A 20,856-nucleotide genomic window follows, 5' to 3' on the forward strand; every position below is an offset into this window, starting at 1 on the left:
CTGCCTCAACTCCAGGAGAAATATTTCCAGGAGAAGGGAGAACTAGAACAAGTGTTTTGCAAACCTTTGCCCTCAGACAAGCAGGATTTCCATCCCTCGCCTTGGGCTCCAAGTGCAAGCCACTCCCATCACTCTGAGCTGCTCGGTGTAGCCAAAAAAGAACAAATAACCGTCATCCTTCAGGTGACTTCCCAATCGGCACCCAAAATTTCGTTAAAATTTTTTCCAACTTTTTTTTCAAAAAACGTGTTGCTTCTTTTCCCAAACCCTGGTCCACGCAAGACAGTAGAAGAATGAAGACCACCAGGACAATCAAAAGGGAGTGTTTGTTTGACATAGGCGCTTACTTATAGAACATATCCTTAGAGAACATATTCTCCAAAACGCTATAGTAAGCAACAAAACACTTATGTTTAAGCAAACAAGTAATACAATCCAAATCAATGGGATTATTTGTTTGCCTAATCTTAAAAACATACTCAAGCATTTAACTTGCTTAGGGCTCCAAAGGTCTGTATGACAGGGACCGAAGCACAACAGCCGTTAAATTACATTAAAAGTACTTAATACCTGACCAGAATAGTCACTATGGAAATACTTGGATTTAAGTACAGTACATGCTTACTTTTTAATCCAGTGAGATTTATTCCCTAATTTTTCTGAACAATTTTCAGCAGTGAGTGGTGGTATACCAAGAATTTTGCCAAAACACAGCCTTACAAAGCTTTCCTTTAGCAAACCACACTACTCAAATCTAATATAGATCTGAATGCTGCATTTTAAGAGAATATTATTTATGTAAATGCAGTAGATCTTAGCATTGCAAAGAGATGATGGATCAACATTTTTCTGCAACCAGAGATGTATTATCCAGCCAGTTACAATTGTATCTATTTAAACAGTTATAGACAGTTATCTCTCAAAGTCATAGGAATAAAAATTTAAGTGTGTGCAGATATCTCGAGCTTAACAGGTCTTCTGAAATACTGCTGGATAAATCTAAAGCAGAGTAGGGGTATCAGCGAAGATCTATGCTCCTTGTCTCTGATGTTGTATGCCATAATATTACAATTTCTATTGTTAGCATAAAATATGCTTCTTTTAAAATGGCGAATCATCAATAGGCCTTATGTCACCCAAGGTAACAGTCCAGAAGATGCTTGATTTGCCTACCAGAGGATTATCACCCTACGGTGCATTTGATGAGCCTTGTAACCAGCTAAATCAATAAGCCATTCTGCATTAGCACGAATGTAAAAATTCTTCAATGACAATATAACTTCAGTGAATCCAAAAAACAGCTTCCTGTATTAAAACACAAGACTGTACAATACGCAGTCAGTCTGGGATTCTTACACACACACTCTTAAGACATTTAAATACACTTTCTGTCATACTGGTTAAAGGTACTGAATGGAAAACATTTCAGACTGTAACTATCTGTTCAACTTACGTTATTGTAAAGGAAAATAAAACCTAACAGAAACTATTCAATTACAACAGTAGTGTTATTGCCAAAACAGTCCTCCAGAAAACAGAGGGTGCTGAAGATAAATCTTCCATACCTCCTGATACTGTTTTTGACTTCTAATGATGACCTAAAAGAGCTAAAACACTTTCAAAGTCAGTTAAAGATGCGACAGAGAGCAGCAGACAGGTATTATGATCGTTACAGACCTCAAGGCCTTCAGACACCAGGCTAACAGAAAAGCTAGTAGGAAAGAATGTCACAGATTATAAAAACAGACAGATGAAAACTTACCGATTTTGTTAACGCTGTGATACTTGGGCAACTTTTTAAAATGGTTCCCTTCCATCTGCAAATCAAGATAAATTCAGCACAGACCTTCCCTGAGTGTCAAGACAATACGGTCTTAATTCTCTCAGTGTGACCACTTTGGTGGAACTTTGTCATCTCAAAAGATGTAGGAACTCAGCAGGATCACATTTAAAAAAAAATTGTGCAAATGCTTAAAAATGAAAGTATATTACTGAGTTTCACACTTCTCGGACAATAATTAGTAGCTGAGGCTCTGTGTAAATTAAATTTACAACAAGGTTAACCATTCAGTAAATTCTCAACAGCTTTAACTATTCATTTGTCAAAAAAGTAATGTCCCACCCAGATAAAGCAGACAGTAAAAATGGATCCCTAAAGGAAGATAATATTAAAAGAGAAAAGGAAAGAGAGGAACCGAGGGACTCACAGTCACCAAGTATAGTTGTTAGATTATCAGAACTCTACTGAATGGCTGTATTTTAAAGAGTAATGATATGATCCTGCATTCCTCATTCACTCAAATTCATGCTCCCTTCAGCATCGAAATCGGCTGACATGAGATGGGATGGTACTCAATCATGCGGCATACATGGTCTTTAATTTTAAAATTCAGTTAAATAGATGTTCTATCATTTTTTATCTAAGAACATTTCATGATAAAATAAAAGAGCGAGCATGTAACTTATTTGTCAGCTTTACTGTGCAGCGGATAACTTTCCTATGTTACTCACACGAGCTTTCATTTCCCAAAGCTGCATGCATTCATTATGACAGTAAAAATGAAGAGTTGCTAAAGAGATGTATGCATTTTTATTATTGTTTGAAAAAATAGATCTTTCTACAGTCCTTTGAGCTTCTGAGTGTGTGATTTGTATAAAATATTTCTCATTTTGGGGACACACCAGATGGAGTGCAGGGCACTGTGGGATATGCCATTTATCACAATGACAGTGCGTAGGTAGCACTGATCCTCTCACCACAGGGGGAAGCTAGAGCTGCAAATGTGGAGCAGCATTAAAAGCCCGACGAGTGGAGTTTGGCAACACTTGTACTACTCATTAACTTAATCATATTAATTTATTAGCCATATATATCAAAGTAATTCACTACTGAATTGTCACCAAGAACAATTTATAAACTGTTAACGTTCCCCATAGGCAGAGGAGTGTTGTGGCATCCTTAATCAGTATGTTTGCCTTTGATTAAAAATAATAATTTCTACCAAGCCAGGTAATGCCAACAATGACAAAGTCATGCATATGTTTCTCATTATAAATGGAACTTTAAAATGACATCTGTGGCAATGGAGAAAAAAAAAGGATAATCATAAACAGCGAAATGAGCCACAGAAATCGGATGTAAACATACAAAAATGTTAAGTGTGCTGAGAAAGGAAAGGGTTCCCTTAACACTACAGTCATCTGCTCCCTGCTCTCGGAGGCTCCAGGACTCCTGCCAGCAGCTGCCGGCCACAGCGGCCCTACATCAAACACCCCAAGAGGTGAAATCGGTCAATAGATGTTCTGTAAAGTGACCCTGAGTGAATGCTTATTCACATAACAGCTCTTTCTTGGAAGCAGGCTTTACAATACAGAGAGGCAAACCTTCAGAGCCTGGTTTTGGCAATCCCAGTCCCTGAGCCAATGCTACACACAGAGCAGATTCGCTGCCTCCAGCCCCACTGCCCCCCCTCCGTCCTTGCTGCTCCTGTGGCTCCGCTCTTCTAACCCTGAGCGCATCTTACAGTTCCTCAGCCAGGAGAGGCTGGTGGGCACTGGAGCAACACCAGTCTCAGGTGGCAATAAGGGGACGATCCATGGGGTCGATGGCACAGGGAGCTCCGGCAGGCAGCTCCGCGCATCAGTGGAGCTGTGCTGGCTGACCGCGTGCCCGCCTTGATAAACAGCAACTGGATACCACAGACCTTGAAAGCCTCTAGTCTCATTCATTTCTCTAACAAGGATATACCAAATTGAAGTGCCTAAAGACTGCAGCAAACACTGGTTTATGCTGTCTTTTCTGTAGGAAGACTGTGGCTGCTGCTATCACTGCTGCACTGAAGTAACACGTGAAGTTGTTATACTCCTGTGAGCTACTCTATTTATTTGAGTCCCACAATGACGTGACTTGTATAGCTATTAAAATATTAATTTCACTAAAATATTAATTACATGAAACCATTCAGTTCACAACAGCTTCTCTTAACTATTAATAAGACAAAACTATACTGAAAAAGTATTCGTATCTGTACAAACAGGTCAATATTTTAATTATTACATTCTTAAAAACTCTACACAAACAGCTAACGAAACAGCATCTGTTTTAACTGTCTGTTTAGGAAATAAAAAAGGATCACTTCTAGGAAGGTGAAACTAATGTAGCTGATAATGAAAATCTTACACATTTGGAAATGCAGGTGGTTTGCTTCTGTCACCTGGGCAGACCAATGTAAGAAAACAGCAGAGACCTGATGATAGATGCTGGCAGTGGGTTTCATCAGGAGGTATTAACACCAGGCAAGGCCTCGGACACCCTGCCCGCTCGAGGCAGCACCAGCCACAGCCTCTGCACACAGTGCATTCCAACAAGTTTTCCCTACCAAACAGTCATCAACCAGGGGTGAATCTCTGTCTAACCTCTGAAATTCTGAATCTTTCCACCTTGCATCCAAGGAAAGGCCAAAGTTGGGTATCTATTTGAAAATGCTTCATTTTCCTTTTCTAACACACAACTGCCCATCAGTCAGGTTTCCTCCCATCTCCTGCGCCGAGCACTCGGCAGCCCTTAGCCCTAAATCCTCACTGCGATCTATCCGCTGACCTATACCGCACACATGCTGCCAACGTACACCGTATTAGGCCTACCAGGCTGCCCACAGCTCCGGACAGCAAATCTCAGAAATATAAAATGGCAACAGAGATGTTTTAAAACAAGCTTGCGTCCATCTTCCTGGCACCCAGCTTCACCAGACCTTCCAGCACCCCATCAGCTTCAGCTGCGGGCTTCCCAGCCCACGTGCAGTCAGAGAGATGCCCATCCTGCCCCTTGAAAAAAAAAAACACCTGCCCCAGAAAGCAGGTTTGTGCCCTGTGCCACAATCTAACAAAGTTCTAGTGGCAGGATGATTTTTTTTCATGAGCCACCCTCTCCAATACCTTGAAAACAAGAAGGAGCAGCCCACAAAATGGTTTTATTGAAATAATAGTAGCCATTCTACAAATTGAATAGAGAAGAATTGCAATGAAGACTTCATGTAGTGGTTTTCTAACCTTTTTGGGGGCACAACCTAAATGAAGGGTAGGAGGACTGAAGTTGGCACAGATAACTATCAGAAGATCCAACTACTCTTTCAGCTTCATTCCATATCAACAGTTTTCTGAACTACTGGCTTAAATCATATAATGGATTTCAGCTTTTCTCCACGCAGCAAACTCCTGCTTCAGACCCTAAAGCCTCCTTGAAAATCTATTCCATAAAGACATCCCAACTGTCTTGTTAAGATACACCGATGACAAAGACTTGTACATTAATAGGAGATAAAGCCTTTTTTTGTTAATGTCGCTTCATCACACTGCATTGTCTGAAGAACTGAGCCTTTGATGACCATCCCTCTGTGACATACAGGATTTTTCCTTTGCCCTCACAGCAGGCAAGGGCACCACGCCAATTTCCACATTTCTTAGATGAATACAAGAAGAAAAACACTTTCTCCTAAATTAACGTAAAATGGACAGTACTGAAATATCTGCTCTCGAAGGATGCAGTTTGGGCACGGTTGTTGTGCTGTTCACACAAGCCCTTCCCGGTGGCACGCATCCCGGACACACCACCTCATCCTTCCCAGTCACAGCAGTTTTAACCACCCTGCTGCTCTAGTCTCATCGTAACTCAGATGTTCCCATTCCCCAAAGGTGGAAGGTACCTACAGATATTTAAAAAGGTCGAGGCTTCACTTATAGCTCCTTCACAAATTACTTATGTATACGAGTAGTTGTAGTCCACTTTGTCAACAGGTAAAAAAATTACCCTCTGCACTGGGAAATGCAGCATGCCTAATTTAACTACCTGTTTATTAAGTGAAAATGACCATGTAAACTGAGCTGACACAAACCAAATGGGTGATGAAAACAACAGCACATTTCAAGGAGTGGAAACACAGATGGCTCACTCAAGTCTGCAGGAAGTTACCAATCATCACTCTGCAATACCCTCTACAGTCAGAGCTGTGAGCTCTGCAGCCCAGACAGCAACTTCTTGAGACCTAACCATCTAACCAACAGCAAGCCTGGATGCAAACTCCTTCACTTTAACTTGACAGAAGACTAAAGAGGAGGTAAAACTGAAAAATGCAACGGACAGATGAATCATGCTGCATTTGCTGATGTGGAGTCTGTTACTAAAGTGATCTTATGTGAAGAAGAAAACAACTCAGATGCAAAGTTGGACGCATTAGAAAATGAGGCAGCCACATAAGAAGACTGAGTGTGAGTTTTTTGGTTTGTTTGGGCTTTTTTTTTTTTTTTTGGAACAATGTAGGCAGATTAACACAACCGTCAGCACATTTGTGTTGTAGGAAGAACGGGCAAGATCAGACGCAGGGATTATCAAGGAGTAGACAAGAAGACACCCAAAGAAATGCTTCCAGCAATTACATTGCAGTTAGAGGAAACGGATAGCCAAAGAAGTCACCAAGATGTGAAGAGTCCTTCTTGCCTCCATATCAGCATCTGCTTTACTGGAAGGGGTGGAACCAGCCCTACCGTGCTGCAAACTCTCCTCGGTCTCTGCCTCAGCCCTGGTCCTGCTCCCCTCCCACAGCCATCTGAAACGCCACGTGGGAGCAGAGAGTGCTCCAAGCAGAAAGCCTCCACCGAGCCGGCAGGTCACAGAGCAGGAAACAGATTCAGTTTTACATGCAAGTTCACTGGGCCAAAACTATCAGAACCAGAGCAAATTATATGCAAGTGAGATCATAAATAACCAAATTAAAACTTAGCCAGCAGACAACAGGTTAATATCCTTGCAACTTCTATTCCAGGCTATTATCCACCACTCAGAAGCCCGGAAGAGAAACCTCTATTCTGTGAGGAGTGTTAAAACGCATTTTCTTCTTAGTTAGCCAAAAGGAAAGAATCCAATTGCCAAAGTGTTGAAGGCAACCTGAGCAAAGCAGTCAGTAATTAAGTGTAAATAGGTATAAATAAAGCTAATGGAGGCTTCATGTCCCCAGTGCTCCACCAAGTTTACAACAGCTCAAATCCCCATTGAGTTTACAAGTGGCTCTTTTGGCACGTTTCCTTACTCAGTAATTCCCCCAACTTTTACACTGTCCTTTCTTTATGAACAAGATAAAACAACTCAAAAACTTCAGGAGCTCGGATTCCTGAGTGACAAGACTACAGAGGCCATCAGTGTGCAGCTGCCCTGCTGCGGGCTGGCAGCAGGAGGGCTGCTTCATCCGCAGGGACCCGTCTCATCCAGGGCCCTCAACGACGCTGTGACGCTCCAGAGATGTGCATTTTCTCCCGCCTACAAGCTGCTCGCAAAACTCCCTTTCAGCTGCTTCAGGCACATTGTCTGTGACTTTTGGCGCTTGGTCACGCAGAGGTTTTCATAGGCGGCTCCCAAGGTCAGAAAGGCGGCCACCCTGGGCCTCGGCTGAAAGACAGCCCCCCGGGGCCAATCTCATGCAACCCTCCGCGTGTTAAATAAAGTGGGATGTATCCCACAGCCATCGCTTCAGACTCCAAATAACTTACAGCAGTCTAGAAATTCAACTTAAGAATTTTTTACTCAAACTCTGTGATACTCAAAATATCTGAGAGACACAGAGTGCGTTTATGATACAATCTTACTGTGCCCACTGGGCACACCTCATCCTAAAATGTTTCCCAATATAAAGCAATATGGCAGTCTGCATAATTTGATGTCCTATTTGCAAACACGCACAGGGTGGAAAAGTAATATGGAATATTCTGGATTTCTGACAAGACATGATCAATGCAAGATGGCTCTTGTGCTTTCCTGTCTATTGGTAACAACATAAACAACACCAAATCCATGAAATTCCTGAGCTGAGAACACAACAGAGCTACTAAAAAAACTGCTCATTTAAAAAAAAATCCTCATTTATAAACAGCTCATAAGAATAAAAACACAGTTCTTGATCCCTGCCACATACATGAACAGGACATGAAGTCGCACTAGCTCAACTGTGGCGCCTGGCTCTAGCAAAATGCTTTCATACCTTATTAACTACTTCAGTTAAGGTTACTGTGACTATTCCTTAAGAATGTTCATTCCCGCTTCCACAGTGATAAAGGTTACTGGTTCACTGTGAAGTCCTCGTGACACTTGGAGTTGTAGGAGCAATTAAAGATCTCAGCTTTGTTACTCCCCTGAACACCGAGACCCGCTGAGGCACTCAGTTGCAGTGCAATAGGTCCTGCAAGCAGGGTAATCTGCAAGATCAAGACAGAAGTCACGATACTCCTATGAATCAATTTTTTTTTAATTCTGCTTTTCCCGTAAGATATTTTATGACTTTATATTCTGCTAAACACTTCGCTAAGTTTGGTTATTACGGAGATACAATATATTTAGACTGGACTTCGACAGTAATGCTAAAACTGCTAAGCCTATTGAATATTTAAACAATTACTTTTATGAATATAGCCTGTTAATATAGCTTTATTACCAAAATAAACTTACCTTTAGCACACATCAATTAATAAAAAATTAAAGCACTCATCAGCATAGCACAAGATTTAAACTCTATTAATAAATTAATGAAGTAAAATAAAATACTATGCATTAAATTATGTTTAGGGCTTGTTTTATAATTTCACATATTTTCATGCTAGTTTTTTCATATTATGATACTGAATGCAGATTATTAAAGTACAATCCACTGTGGCAATGCAGACTTATCTGCTGTTCAAGTGTTTCTTCTATAATTCGTACAAGCATTTCTCTATCTTCCCAGCATACATTAATGATGTTACAATACAATACGCATTAGCCACGCTGTTCATATCCCATGAGAACTAAAATACACATGCATTTGAAAGGAAGAAATGCATGCTACAGGGCTCTTTGAGACAATAATTCATTTTCTCAGGTTTTTTTCTTTTACTAAAACAACACGTTTAATGGAATTTCCTGTAAGGAAATTACAATTAATAAAGAACTAAGTTAGAAATCCATTAGATTTCAGTCACTGCAGCAACAAAACAGAGTTTTCATGAACACTCAAAAAATCCAATAACGTAACCTCTGGTAAAACTTGAAAAAGCCCTGAAGGACAAGGCAGTTAGATCAATATTAGTTTATTTTAACTGCTGTGCAGTATGAGGAGATGAGGCTGATCATCTGATGGATTTTATTACCTGTCGGAGAGATAAGTCCTGGTGATAAGAGGCCTGGAACTCCATGGGGCAGAAGACGTGCATTTTCTTGTATCGCAACTCCTAGTGAACGCTTGGGGGGTCTTCCTGGTCGTGAGCTGATGAAATAAAGAGGATAAATAAAAACACATTTTCTTTTTGAAATATTTGCTTACTACACACGGTATTGATTTGTATAAAATATATGAACCACTGACGATACACAAAAATATATTAGAAATTCTTGCCTAGGAAAAAGTGAAATAAGTTGATTAAACACACAAGAATTGTATAGGTTTCAAATGAACTAACAATAAACTGCCAAACAGCACCTATAGCTAACACAATCATGAGCTCAAAGTCACATAAATGACTAGAAAGCTAAGATTTTTTTTTTTAATCTGCACCGCAAGACCAAAAAGAAAGCAATCCGTATCTCTAGCCCTACTGTACCACTACTTTGCTAATTAATATCTTTTTCTTAATATTACTGTCTGTAAAACAGAGCTCAAGAAATTCACATGCATGTGTAACTCACGCGTAGTCTTGAAAATGCGACTAGGTGCACTACTCACAAGCCATGGTTTATGTGGGTTGTGGATTAACGATGCAATGACTATAGGGACACCAGAGCTATTCCGACTCGGTGCACCAGGATTTATTAGCTCAGACCCCGTGCCGGATAAATGCAGCCACACTGCTGCCAGCCGCCGCTACGAACCAGGTCAGGGCTGACCAGGCTGCTTCACAGAAGGCACATCTACGTGTAACTTTACTACCCATACGCTAGTCAAGCTCTTCCATTTTCCGGGGCTTCCATGACCTTACAGGAGGCTAGTGGAGAGGGGTCACGGCAGTAACTGCTCCACAGTCTATGCCACACACCTGCACCACAGAAAAATAAAAAGTTGTGCTGCCTAAAGGTGAGACGTTGAAACCTTGAAGGCACCATAATCTTAAACCTTGCCTTCTGAATCATGGCAGGTAACTGCCTACTTCTAAAGATGCAGCAATAATTTAACACTGAGATTTTCCAAAACTGACTACTTTATGAATTGACTGGTGTTTTTAATTATTACAGATAGCTTAAACGAAGAATGTTAGCCCAGCCTGTCAAAAATCTCACCGTCCCTTGACTAGCTTACGGATTATGATTGCAGTTTTCAATCTAAAATGTTAAAGGTCTGTTTACAGACCCATTACATTTAACAATTGCTTTCAACTACCACATTTACCCTTTACATCAGTGTGCGTACATGAAATCATCCTACACAGCTGCCATCATAATACAGAGATTTACAGACCAAAAAACCACTTGAATCAACTCTTCCCCAAGCCAGCTAATAAAAATGCAACCTCCTCGTGTTTGGAAAAGTATTGCTGCTTCTCCTTGGTCAAAACAAATTTTACTCTGTTGAGTAATAGAGCTTTTGACAAAATATAGTGAAACATTGTATAAAATAACTAAGCTCCAACAATGAATGAGGTTTGAATAGAACGCATTTCCAAAATGACTTCTAGTTCACAAAGAAATTTAAGTTAAACTTCACTCTATCAACTTACAGTGGCAAAGCCCTCCATCAATGTAAGACAAACTCTGTGTTTAAATGAAGACAACTTCCAGCAACACTACACAGAGGTACCATTAACCTGTTCATTTTTCACAGTGTGCTAGTGTTATTTTGTTTTACTGTACATCAAAGTAGCACAAAATCATTTTTTTGGTTTATTATTTTATCTCTATAAAACTATTCCCCTACTCTTTTTAGCTTTGGGTTTGTCCATTTTGTATTTCATTTTATTCAGTACTTTTTCCATTTGTCTTTTTTATGCTTTGAGTTGTTTATCATACTCTGATGGCTATGTAGCAAAGCCTACTAGAAGAGCCCAGACTCACTAGGCTGTAATAAAGTAAACCAAAAATAAGCATATTTGAGTTCCACAGTTAGTTAGGTGCACACATGCATTCTTCATTAAAATCACCTGCTGAAATCATCCACTGCACGAGAAGATTGTCTAACAGGCAGTATTAGGCTGGTATGTAGGGGTTTTAAACAAAAAAAAAGAATTGTTGCTCTTTTGATTTACAGAAGTCTGTGCTTCTACACATGCCTGTGTAAGTGCTTAGCTGGCACTTACTGTCTCCCCCCAAAATTACAGAACAGCTAAAATTAGCAGCTTTCTCCAGCAGAAGAGCTCAATCAACGAAACTACAGAACATGCTCTTCTCAAGCTCAAATACTAACAAATCTTTTCCATAAAACTCTGTATGTTGATAGCAATCTAAGAAAAACATTTTAAAAATTAAACAAACAGTTTTACGAGATTTTATGAAGAGACATTTTATTTATGATTTGGGTTTTCAGAGGGAGAGAAGGGAAGACAATGGAGTTTCACTCCTGATTATGCAGTTTTTGCACAGACAACAGTTTATTTCGCAGACTGCTGACTCTGCGTAGACAACTCATAAGGCCACAGGTTTACCAGATCAGATCTTTAGGTGTTTCCCAGGATATACTACAAGCAGAAGTGAAACTCCCCAGTTTGTGGTTATGCACAGTCAGAATGCCCAGGACTAAACCAAAGGTTTTCGGAGATGATGAACGAGAAGTTCACCCCAAAAAACTTACTCAGCAACCTTTCAGAGTCCCACTGGCTGCGTTTATATCCTGCCTGCTTACACAAGTAAAGCAAGCACCATTGGGAAAACACAGCACTGTTTTCTCTGGGTTTTGGTGTCTTTGGGATTGTGGTCCTTTCGGGGAAGGGGTTTGATAGACTCTGAAGAAAAAAAAAAAAAATGTATAGTTCTAACGTACGCCATTTAGTGAATATTACCATAAAGGGTTAACTACTAGGGGCCAGATTCTGGTCTTACACAGCTGTAGCCATAATAATTTGAATGGAATTGTTCCCAGCTGAACCTGTTCAAATAAAATCAAAGCCCTTTGTTTCTAATTTAATATTAGCTTTTAAATGAAAAACTCAAGGCTGGATGCTACTTATAGCTGACTGACTGTCATTCATACAACACCTGCGAAAGAACCGTTTGGGTCTTTAACACTGTGTTCTGTAGTTTACATATGAACACCATTAATGCTGTACGTCTGGTTCTGAACCAAAGAAACGAAGTGAAGAGCTACCCAGCACCCGGATACACTACTGCGAGCCTGCAGCAGATACCTCGCACTTCCAGCTACATTGCCTGGAGGTGACCAGAGACAGTGTCACCTATGGTGAACCAAGATCTTTTGCCTGGAGGACACCAGAACTCACACAGAAAGCGCTCGGTAGTATATCTCAGTCCAAACACCTCCAGTCCTGTTTTGGCCAGAAACGAATTTTCTGGCATTTTTGTTTAAACATGAAACCAGAAGTTTCATAGAGACAGAACACAAATGTTTGCTCTAAATCTTATTTTTTAGTAAGATATACACAAACAACAAAAATGTTAGTAGATTCAAAATTTTTATGGGATTTACTTCATGTTGTGAATACGCTGCTGTCAGGGCTATGGCTGGCATCACCAAGCAATGAAATCTCACTGGTCTATCTCAACACTCCCAGTACCTAGTATGCTTCCTATCATCTTATGAAGTCTAGAATTTCAACAAATTTCACATTTACTATTTAAAACATCCTAACTCTCATGATTCAGAGAAAATTGCTAATGCATGCCTTGAACAGAAACCATAAGGCAAGTAGAATTATCATCTGGGGAGAGTAAGACATCATTTGTGATTAGGTAAGTATTAGCATATAAATGCTAGTAGCATTAGCATATAAATATTAACTTTATTTAATATTATTTCTCCTAATTTTTTGTCACCCTGCTCTTTTGTTGTATTTTCTTCTTCACCTTTTCCTTTACCTCATTCAAGAAAGTTATATATTCAGGAAATGTAGAAAAATCTTTTCCTCATTGATTACAAAGGAAGCATAAACAGGAATGATCAGCTTCAAACAATTTTAAATGTCTTTCTTTGAGAGTCTACAATCTCTACATAAATTTAATATTTGCCATTAACTGGTCTTCTCGAATGGAAAATGACTCAATTCTAAATTAGATATTACTTCAGTTAGAAACTGCTAGTTTATAGATACCTTTTATAAACATTTTAAAGTGCAAGAGTTACGGTCACAAGTGAAGACCATGAAGACTAGAACAGAAGCACAATACAATTTCTCATTAATAAATTTAGTAATCTTATTCTTTTTACCAAATAAGTACAGCCAGCTCAAAGTCTATACTGATTAAAATACTGTTGGTATTTCTCAAAACCAAAACCCAAACCAAACAGCCCTTGGGTCATCAATTATGTGAAAGCAAAGATGACTGGAGGTTTTGGTTTCTACCTGCGTTTACGCTATGGTTACACAGTCATTCTTGTCATCCTCTGCACCCCACCCCTGCAAAAGCACTAACTCTGAAAGGGAAAAATGGACTAATCTGAATGCTGTTCATTTTTGTGTTTTGTTTGGAATTAAATTTGTCAGAGACTAAATTACATTTTAAGCAGCATATTTGACAGTTAAAATTTATATAGTAAAATGTTGAGAAACTATTCATTAATGTCTGATTTTCCTCTATTTTCCACTCCTGTTGAGAGCTAATTTTATTATTTTTCCTCTCAAAGTTTTATATATTCCCTAGACATCCCAAAGGATTTTTAATTTGAATCAAAACACAGAATAAGGCTGTTTTAGTGATTTTGTTGAAATTACTGACCAGCTCCATCTTTTGTAACTCTATCTTACACTCATTATAGACAACTATATTTCATAAAATCCACAAATTCATCAACACTTTGTAAAATGTAATTAATCAGTGGAAACATACAGCACATCACTGTTGATGTATGATAGCGCTCTACTTTTGTGCTTTTAAATATAGAAGATTTACTAGAATCAGAAGTGAATTTGCATATTAATCAAGACAAATAAACATGTGGTGATTTAACTAGGAAACTGTTATTTGGATGACAATTTAATCAGCACAGGTTGAAAGGTCCATCACTGCAGCATCCTGTTTCTGCTAAAATATTGATTGCGTTACTGATTTCAGTAATGCTTTATTTTACAGGGCACAAATAACCATGTAATTACTCTTTAATTGAATGGTAATTGCTTGCTGGCAATTATTTGTTAAGTTTTGGAGTTTAATTACTAGGTTATTTGTGTTTTGTGAAATAAAATGTTATGTATTAGTAGCCCAAAATATTTTCTGTATGAATGATCTGTCAAAACTAGAAAAGTAAGTTATGATGGTATGAGTTTGACAAATAACACCGTAACACTAAAACTATTATTAAAAGGATCAGATGAATCTTTGAATGCTTTCCCTTTACAAAATTAACATTAGATGTAACATTTGTAAGATAAATGGAGGAATACTGTACCACAGAAGCATGATTTCCTCTGGGGTCTAGTCCACCATTTAGCATAATTTATCCTGATGTTTTGCTTTTCATTCTCTGGGCTTCTTTAGAGGAACTGAAATAGTATCCTATCCTCTTGAGAGCAAAGAATAAACCAAGTAGAAATATATTTCAACAGTACTTCATATTTCTGCAACTGAAGTGGATTACCACAAGCACATTATCTTAGCACCCTATAAACTTTGTAGTCTTGGCAGTTAGCTAGATAACAAGGGAAAGCATTACGTCTTGCAGTGTCAATGAGATATGACACGTTCTGTGATATATTTATTCCAAGTTGTGATAGATGAGGTACCCGATACTTTGATCGTTAAGATTTGAATTTTACTTCTACACTTTTCATTTTTGTCATCAACTGTTTATGAATTGGCAGTAGACAGCCTAGCAAGGAGTGCTGATTTTGTTTTTTCAAAAGATATCCAGTTAATAAATTAATTATTGATTCCATGAGGCTTGAGCTATTTGGTATAAAAATATGCTAGACTTGTGATTTAGGAAGCTCTCATATGTATCACAGATTTCTTCAATAGCAACATATTTTATTAGGCTTAAAGGAGAAATATGGAAGGACTATATGACATGCTGTGTAAATTGCTCTGATAATAGTGGCAGTAACTGGTGCAAGTACTCAGAAGTAAAAGAAAAAAAACAACCAACCACAAAAAACCACAATCATAGTTGCTTTCCTGAAACTGGAACAGGAACCACAAATTAAAATTTTGCTCTCCTCAAAGGTCATGAGATACCTCCCAGTGATTGTGAAAGGTACTCTTTGAAGTCTTTACCAATAAACGTAACATCTTGATAATTTGAGTTAAAATTATTTCCTTTTATTACCCTAAGATTTTTAGTTGTAGCATGGATTTAAAATCATCTCCTTGCTTTGGCATTTATTACAACATTTCAAAGATGCCAATGGTAGTTAAACTCTACTTGACCTTTCAGTGTTTAAGAAGAGAAGCAAACTCTGACCTCGCAGCAACCTGATTCTGTCTCCTCTCAGCGCTGGCAAACTGATCACTTGTCTAACCATTGCAGGACATTGGATCACCAGCCACATCAAAGGCAACAAGAGCCAATTCAGCAGGAGGAAAAAAAGTCACCCATGCAAAATGGGCAATTAACATTAATCATACATGAAGTTGCTGAGCTGATAACTAGAACCTGGTCCCTATGGCAACTCTCATAAAAGAGTGCCCACACCAGCAGGAGGAGAGCCACAGCTCATCTTCCACAGGCTCAGCGCGCTCCCGTCTCACTTGAGCAGACAGAAGGAAATTGTGGAAAAAAGCTCTGACACTCCAAAACAAAACCTTCCCACTCAATTCTCCAGGGTTTTTCAGTGAGGAAGGTCCTCAGCATTAGCCTCAGTGAAAACGTCAGTGGAAGTTTGTTCCTAAAGCATCACAAATGTGAACTTTTTTGCTGTCATTACAAATTGGTGTTACTGTTAGAAGAAAGACTCCTTAGTACCACTGAATTGTTCAGAGCCGGGACTAAAGTGGAATATTACATCTTTATTAACTTTACCATTAAGAATGGAAAGTAGCACATTATCATCATGTTCTTCCTAAAAATCACGCATTAGGGAAAGTCCAATATAGATCTGAATAATATCACATATACTTCCCTGATCAAGAACTAGGTTGGTTAGTTCAGAAACATCCCTGTCGACACAAGCTGTGTAGGCAGCAGCGACAGCAAGCCAACAACTGCACTGGCTGACCCCATCTATATGGCCACGCTTCCCCTTTCAACACGCAGTCTTCAGGTATCCCTGCTGACAGCCCACAGATGGTTTCTCATGCAGAGACATCTAAATCAGGTCCAACTCCAAACTCCAGGCCGGTAAAACAGGCTGCCTCAGGGCAGATCTGCTGCCAAGTACTCCTGACCTGGAGGAAACCTCTTTCTTCCAGGCCAGGAGCACTTTAGCACCTGCGATCTCCACCCCATTCTTCTACCAGTGCAGCAGTGACACGGAGGAGTTGGAAGCATGGTTCACCAAGCCTGTCACCGAGGTCCACATACAGTTACTCTCCTGAAACTGCTGCAGTGAGTTTTGGTCCTTAGGGATTGAAGGCCTCTCAGCCACACAGCTACGCACCCTCTACCTAATCTTTTCCTTAATTTTCATACCAATCCTGTTCCCATACCACTTCCTCCAATCCCTCTCCCCCACATTGTCCAACTTTCTGAATATTTCTAGTTTTCTGCTCTTAACCCATCCATCACATCACTTCTGTCTTTCAGACCCTAGCTACCTTTAATTGCTTCCCTCCCACCCTCCACCTCCTGCCAAATTCCCAGTTATCCTCTGGTACTGGTCTCGTCTCTACATTTTTTTGGGAGCTCCCCACCCCACTGAGAGCAGGTCCAGTGTTAACTCCTACTATGAGGTTTTATATCTCCTAATAAGGAGAAGAGGGGATGCCTTAGCACGTGAGCCGAGACGGCCACCTGCCAAATGCTTCTGCCTCCTCCTTCACTTCCATCCCCCAGGAATGGGGTGGGGTGGGCAACAGGACGAGGAAAGGTGGTCTCTGAGCAGCCCTGCCTGCTCCTGTCCCAGGGACTGGCAGGACAGGCAGGCGGTGGAGTAGAGGGCGTTCAGCACAGCACCAGCTAAAATCTTCCCCAAGTCTTAACCTTCTGGACTTATTGCCATCATCACCTTTAGCACTAGCCCAAGTCACGTCACTCATACAGATCCCTCATAATACAACACAAGAGAAATAAACCAAACCACCGCACATCCAGCTGGATGTTGTTTTTTGATAAATACACCAATTCCACAGTTATCCCAATGTGTACGACGGAAGCCATCAGTCAGGCTCTTCAGACTACGAGGCAACAGCAAAACTGAAGAGCAGCAGCCCTAGCGTTGGGGGTGTCAGTATTGCTGGGTTCACTCACAGCTTCATAAAGCTGAAATAGGCCCCAAAAGGTCACCTGCCCCCCCTCCCTCTGCCCCAAGGCAGGATCCAGTACACTCAAATCATTCCTGACAAATGTTAGTCTAGCCTGCCTCGGAAAACACTCGGTGCTGGAGATTACACAACATCCCTAGGCAAATCCACACCAGTGCTTAGGCTAGCCTTCCTCTCAGGAAAGGGGGGCTGTCATCTAACCTAGTTCTTCTCTGTTTGATTTAAGCAAGGTACTTTTTGCCATCTACTCAGCCGACATGGAAAACAACTTACAATTTCCTGCTTTACAGACACTTTGTATTTTTTGAGAATTCATCATATTTTGCCTTTGTGAGGTTTTCATACATACAGATGGAACTTATAGCCTTAGTGTTTGTATCCATGATCTTCAGACTCCCTGAACATGTGCTACAAATAGCAAAGGTACATACCTTAACCCCAGCTTACAGGCAGAAAAAGTGTAACTTGACCCTCTAGTTTTTTCTTACACCACACATGTCCTTATCAAACTGAATCCTATTTAAGACAAGCTTTCCATTTTGTCAAGATCATTTTGCATCCTAATGCCATTCTCCAGTGTGCATGAAACCCCTACCACCTTGGTACTAAGTTTAATAAGCATTTTATTCTTTTTTTTCATCAACCAAGCAATTATTGAAGTCCCTGAAACAAACTGAAAGCAGCCCCCATATTCAGGACATGCTTCCAGTTCAATCTGAACTAACAGCAACCATCGCTCAGCATGGTTTTCCAGTATGTTTCTAAACTCGCATTTTCATGTGGACCGTATTTTTCTAGTTTGCTTAAAAGAAAGCCACGTGACACTTCGCTTAAAAGGAGGCTGCTCTTCTCAAAATTTCTACATACATAACGTTCTACAAACTGCACAGGACTTACGGACAACCATGGCAGTAGTATTGCTCTTGGCAGACAGATATATGGTGTGATGGCAAGACACCAAACAGCAGCAAGTTGGCTCCCCTGGATAACAAGCAAGGGAGTCAGGCAAGCCAAGTCCCTTTACCCTGCACGTTCCTCAAGTGGCCACCTGAAGATCTTCTGGGGAGCAGAGAGACCCTCTATTCTAACACTCTCTAAATTACACCTGTATATTTATTTTCGAGATGTCAGCTATGCCTTGGACCTCCTGGGAGCTCAGGCCTCCCTGGCAAGCCAGAGAAAGCCGCCTGCCTGGGGAGAGGAGATGCAATGCATTGTGCTTTATTCTCCCTTCTTTAGCCCACAGCAAATTCTTAGCTTCCACATTTTCCACAACTGAGTCCAAATATATCTCCGGTTATTAATACCAGTGTTGACATCGTCTCGATAAAGATTCATTAAATTTTTTCTTTGTCAAAGAAAGAAAGGTGATGGAACAGACAATTTAAGGGTTGACTACTCACCTGACAGAAAGTATAACTGTGAAGCTATTTTATACTTCATTTACTTGACCTAGTTACAGTACTTCTAACCCCAAATGTTCACAAATCATGACCCTGAAATCATGAGAATAAATAAAATTCTAATGTTATTAAAGTTCCATTTTGCACATTTTTATTTGGCTTTTAATTTTGTAATCTTTAAGTTTCAAAAAATCACACTTCTAAGCTTTCCTTCTCCAGAAAGGGCCAGGAGAGACTGAAGAGAGTGGTGGTGGTTTTTTTCCTAAAGTTTCACAACTGAAAGCTGAGATTCTCTAATTAGTTGATACATAAATCTAGAAGCTTCTCAAAAAAAAAAAAAACCCAACAAAAAAACCCCCCAAAGAACAAAAAAAGAACAAGCACTAAGAATTATGAGAAGTGCAGAAGTAGAAGTCTCCTTCTGCCGTAATTGTGATTGAGAGTTATCACGAGGACTTATCTTAGTCCTCTGGCTCTTAGTCTAGCTGCTGTATGAGACAGGGTGGGCACGTGTCTGCATGCAACATAAAGAGGTCTTCAGATACTACAACAGAATTAAAGACTTTTATATTCTTTCAAAAAAATAAATGTGGGTCTGAATCATTAAAACATCTTCCATAAAGCTATCTGGAAAAATACTTAAGCAGTATAGAGAAGTATAAAGTCATCTAAGATATAGTAAAATTTACTTTTTGCAAAACATCATTGTCTCCATATATCTCAATGCAGTCTATCTCGCTTAAATAAAGATCACAAATTCAGAACTACTTGCTTTTAACTGTGCAAAAAGATAATACAGAGTTTAAATGAGCTTTCTATAAGTTTCTTAAACAGACATATTACAAAGCCCTGCTAGATATATACCAGATAATATTCTCTGTAAAACTATTCCATTCATAGACATGTCTTACAGATTTATCCCCATCAAGGTCTACAGGACCTTCTGGTTATTTACTGATTAGGTTATTTATTTAAAACTTGAGTTTGGGTCCGCAGTCAGAAAAGTTACCTGAATTCCTCGTATTCAAATGTTACTATAGTCTAGTTGCAATAGAGAACAAGTGATCGGTTCTTGCTTAAGAAAGTTTAACTGCTTATTTCTGAAGTCAGGCATTTCAAAATAAGTTTCAAACCAAAAAAGGATTTTTGGTTCACTGAGATTTAAACCTTTAAATAACTCTTTCTGAATTACTTATGACTCTGCCTGCAAATATGAAAGTGCCTCAACATTCCTGCTGTTAATTTTTTCCTGTCAAATAACACTTGTCACTGGAAAAAGGGGAATAAATCACCAAATTTCAGAATTGTGGTGATTCACAGCTGCAGACAAGATGAAAGGCCTACCTATGTAACACATTGCACCAGCTCAAATTAAGGATATGCCAGTAATGAAATCGAAAGCGTGACTACAGCACGTGTACATATACACACACTAATTTAATATAACTACATTAAATTAGTAACTGTAGCAGGGAAGATGCAGTGGCACGGATAAAATACAGTTCATTTAGCAACTTGAGATCACACCCAGTGGGACAAAGTTCCTGCTGCTGTGTCTTTACTGCTATTGTTACCCACTCTACCTAGATTAAACCTAGCAGGAGGGGGCCTGTCAGTGCTGGAATCATGCCACTAACTACATACCCAGAACCACAAATTTAAATTACAGATTTGTTGTCAAAACAATGCTCACCCAAGATGTCCAGCTAAACCAAATGTGAAAGTGCCAGAGATATTGCCAAGTGTATAATGAGTCTTGCAAACCTCGGCTCCCCTACTCAGGTAGTTCTACTTGGATTCTGAATCCAGTGAAAGCTGTGAGCCACTGGAGATTATAGGCAATATTACTATGCAATTTGCATTCTAGCTATTTTTTGATTTCCTAAAATATCTGACTGTTCAGTATGTAGAAGAAAGCCG

General features: G+C 39.6%; 1 protein-coding gene across 5 annotated transcripts in view; it reads right to left on the minus strand.

The window, feature by feature from the left end:
- Positions 1-20,856, minus strand: part of DACH2 (dachshund family transcription factor 2) — a 310,552-nt gene that overhangs the window by 139,527 nt on the left and 150,169 nt on the right. For all 5 annotated transcript variants that reach the window (XM_087749118.1, XM_087749117.1, XM_087749116.1 and 2 more), the window contains exon 2: positions 9,169-9,284. In XM_087749118.1, the coding sequence (XP_087605244.1) occupies positions 9,169-9,284 (116 nt within the window). The remainder of the gene's footprint in view (positions 1-9,168; positions 9,285-20,856) is intronic.

The sequence above is a fragment of the Nipponia nippon genome, unplaced genomic scaffold (assembly GCF_047370975.1).
Source record: "Nipponia nippon isolate SJK-2023a ecotype South Korea unplaced genomic scaffold, ASM4737097v1 scaffold_12, whole genome shotgun sequence".
NCBI classification, from domain to species: domain Eukaryota; kingdom Metazoa; phylum Chordata; class Aves; order Pelecaniformes; family Threskiornithidae; genus Nipponia; species Nipponia nippon.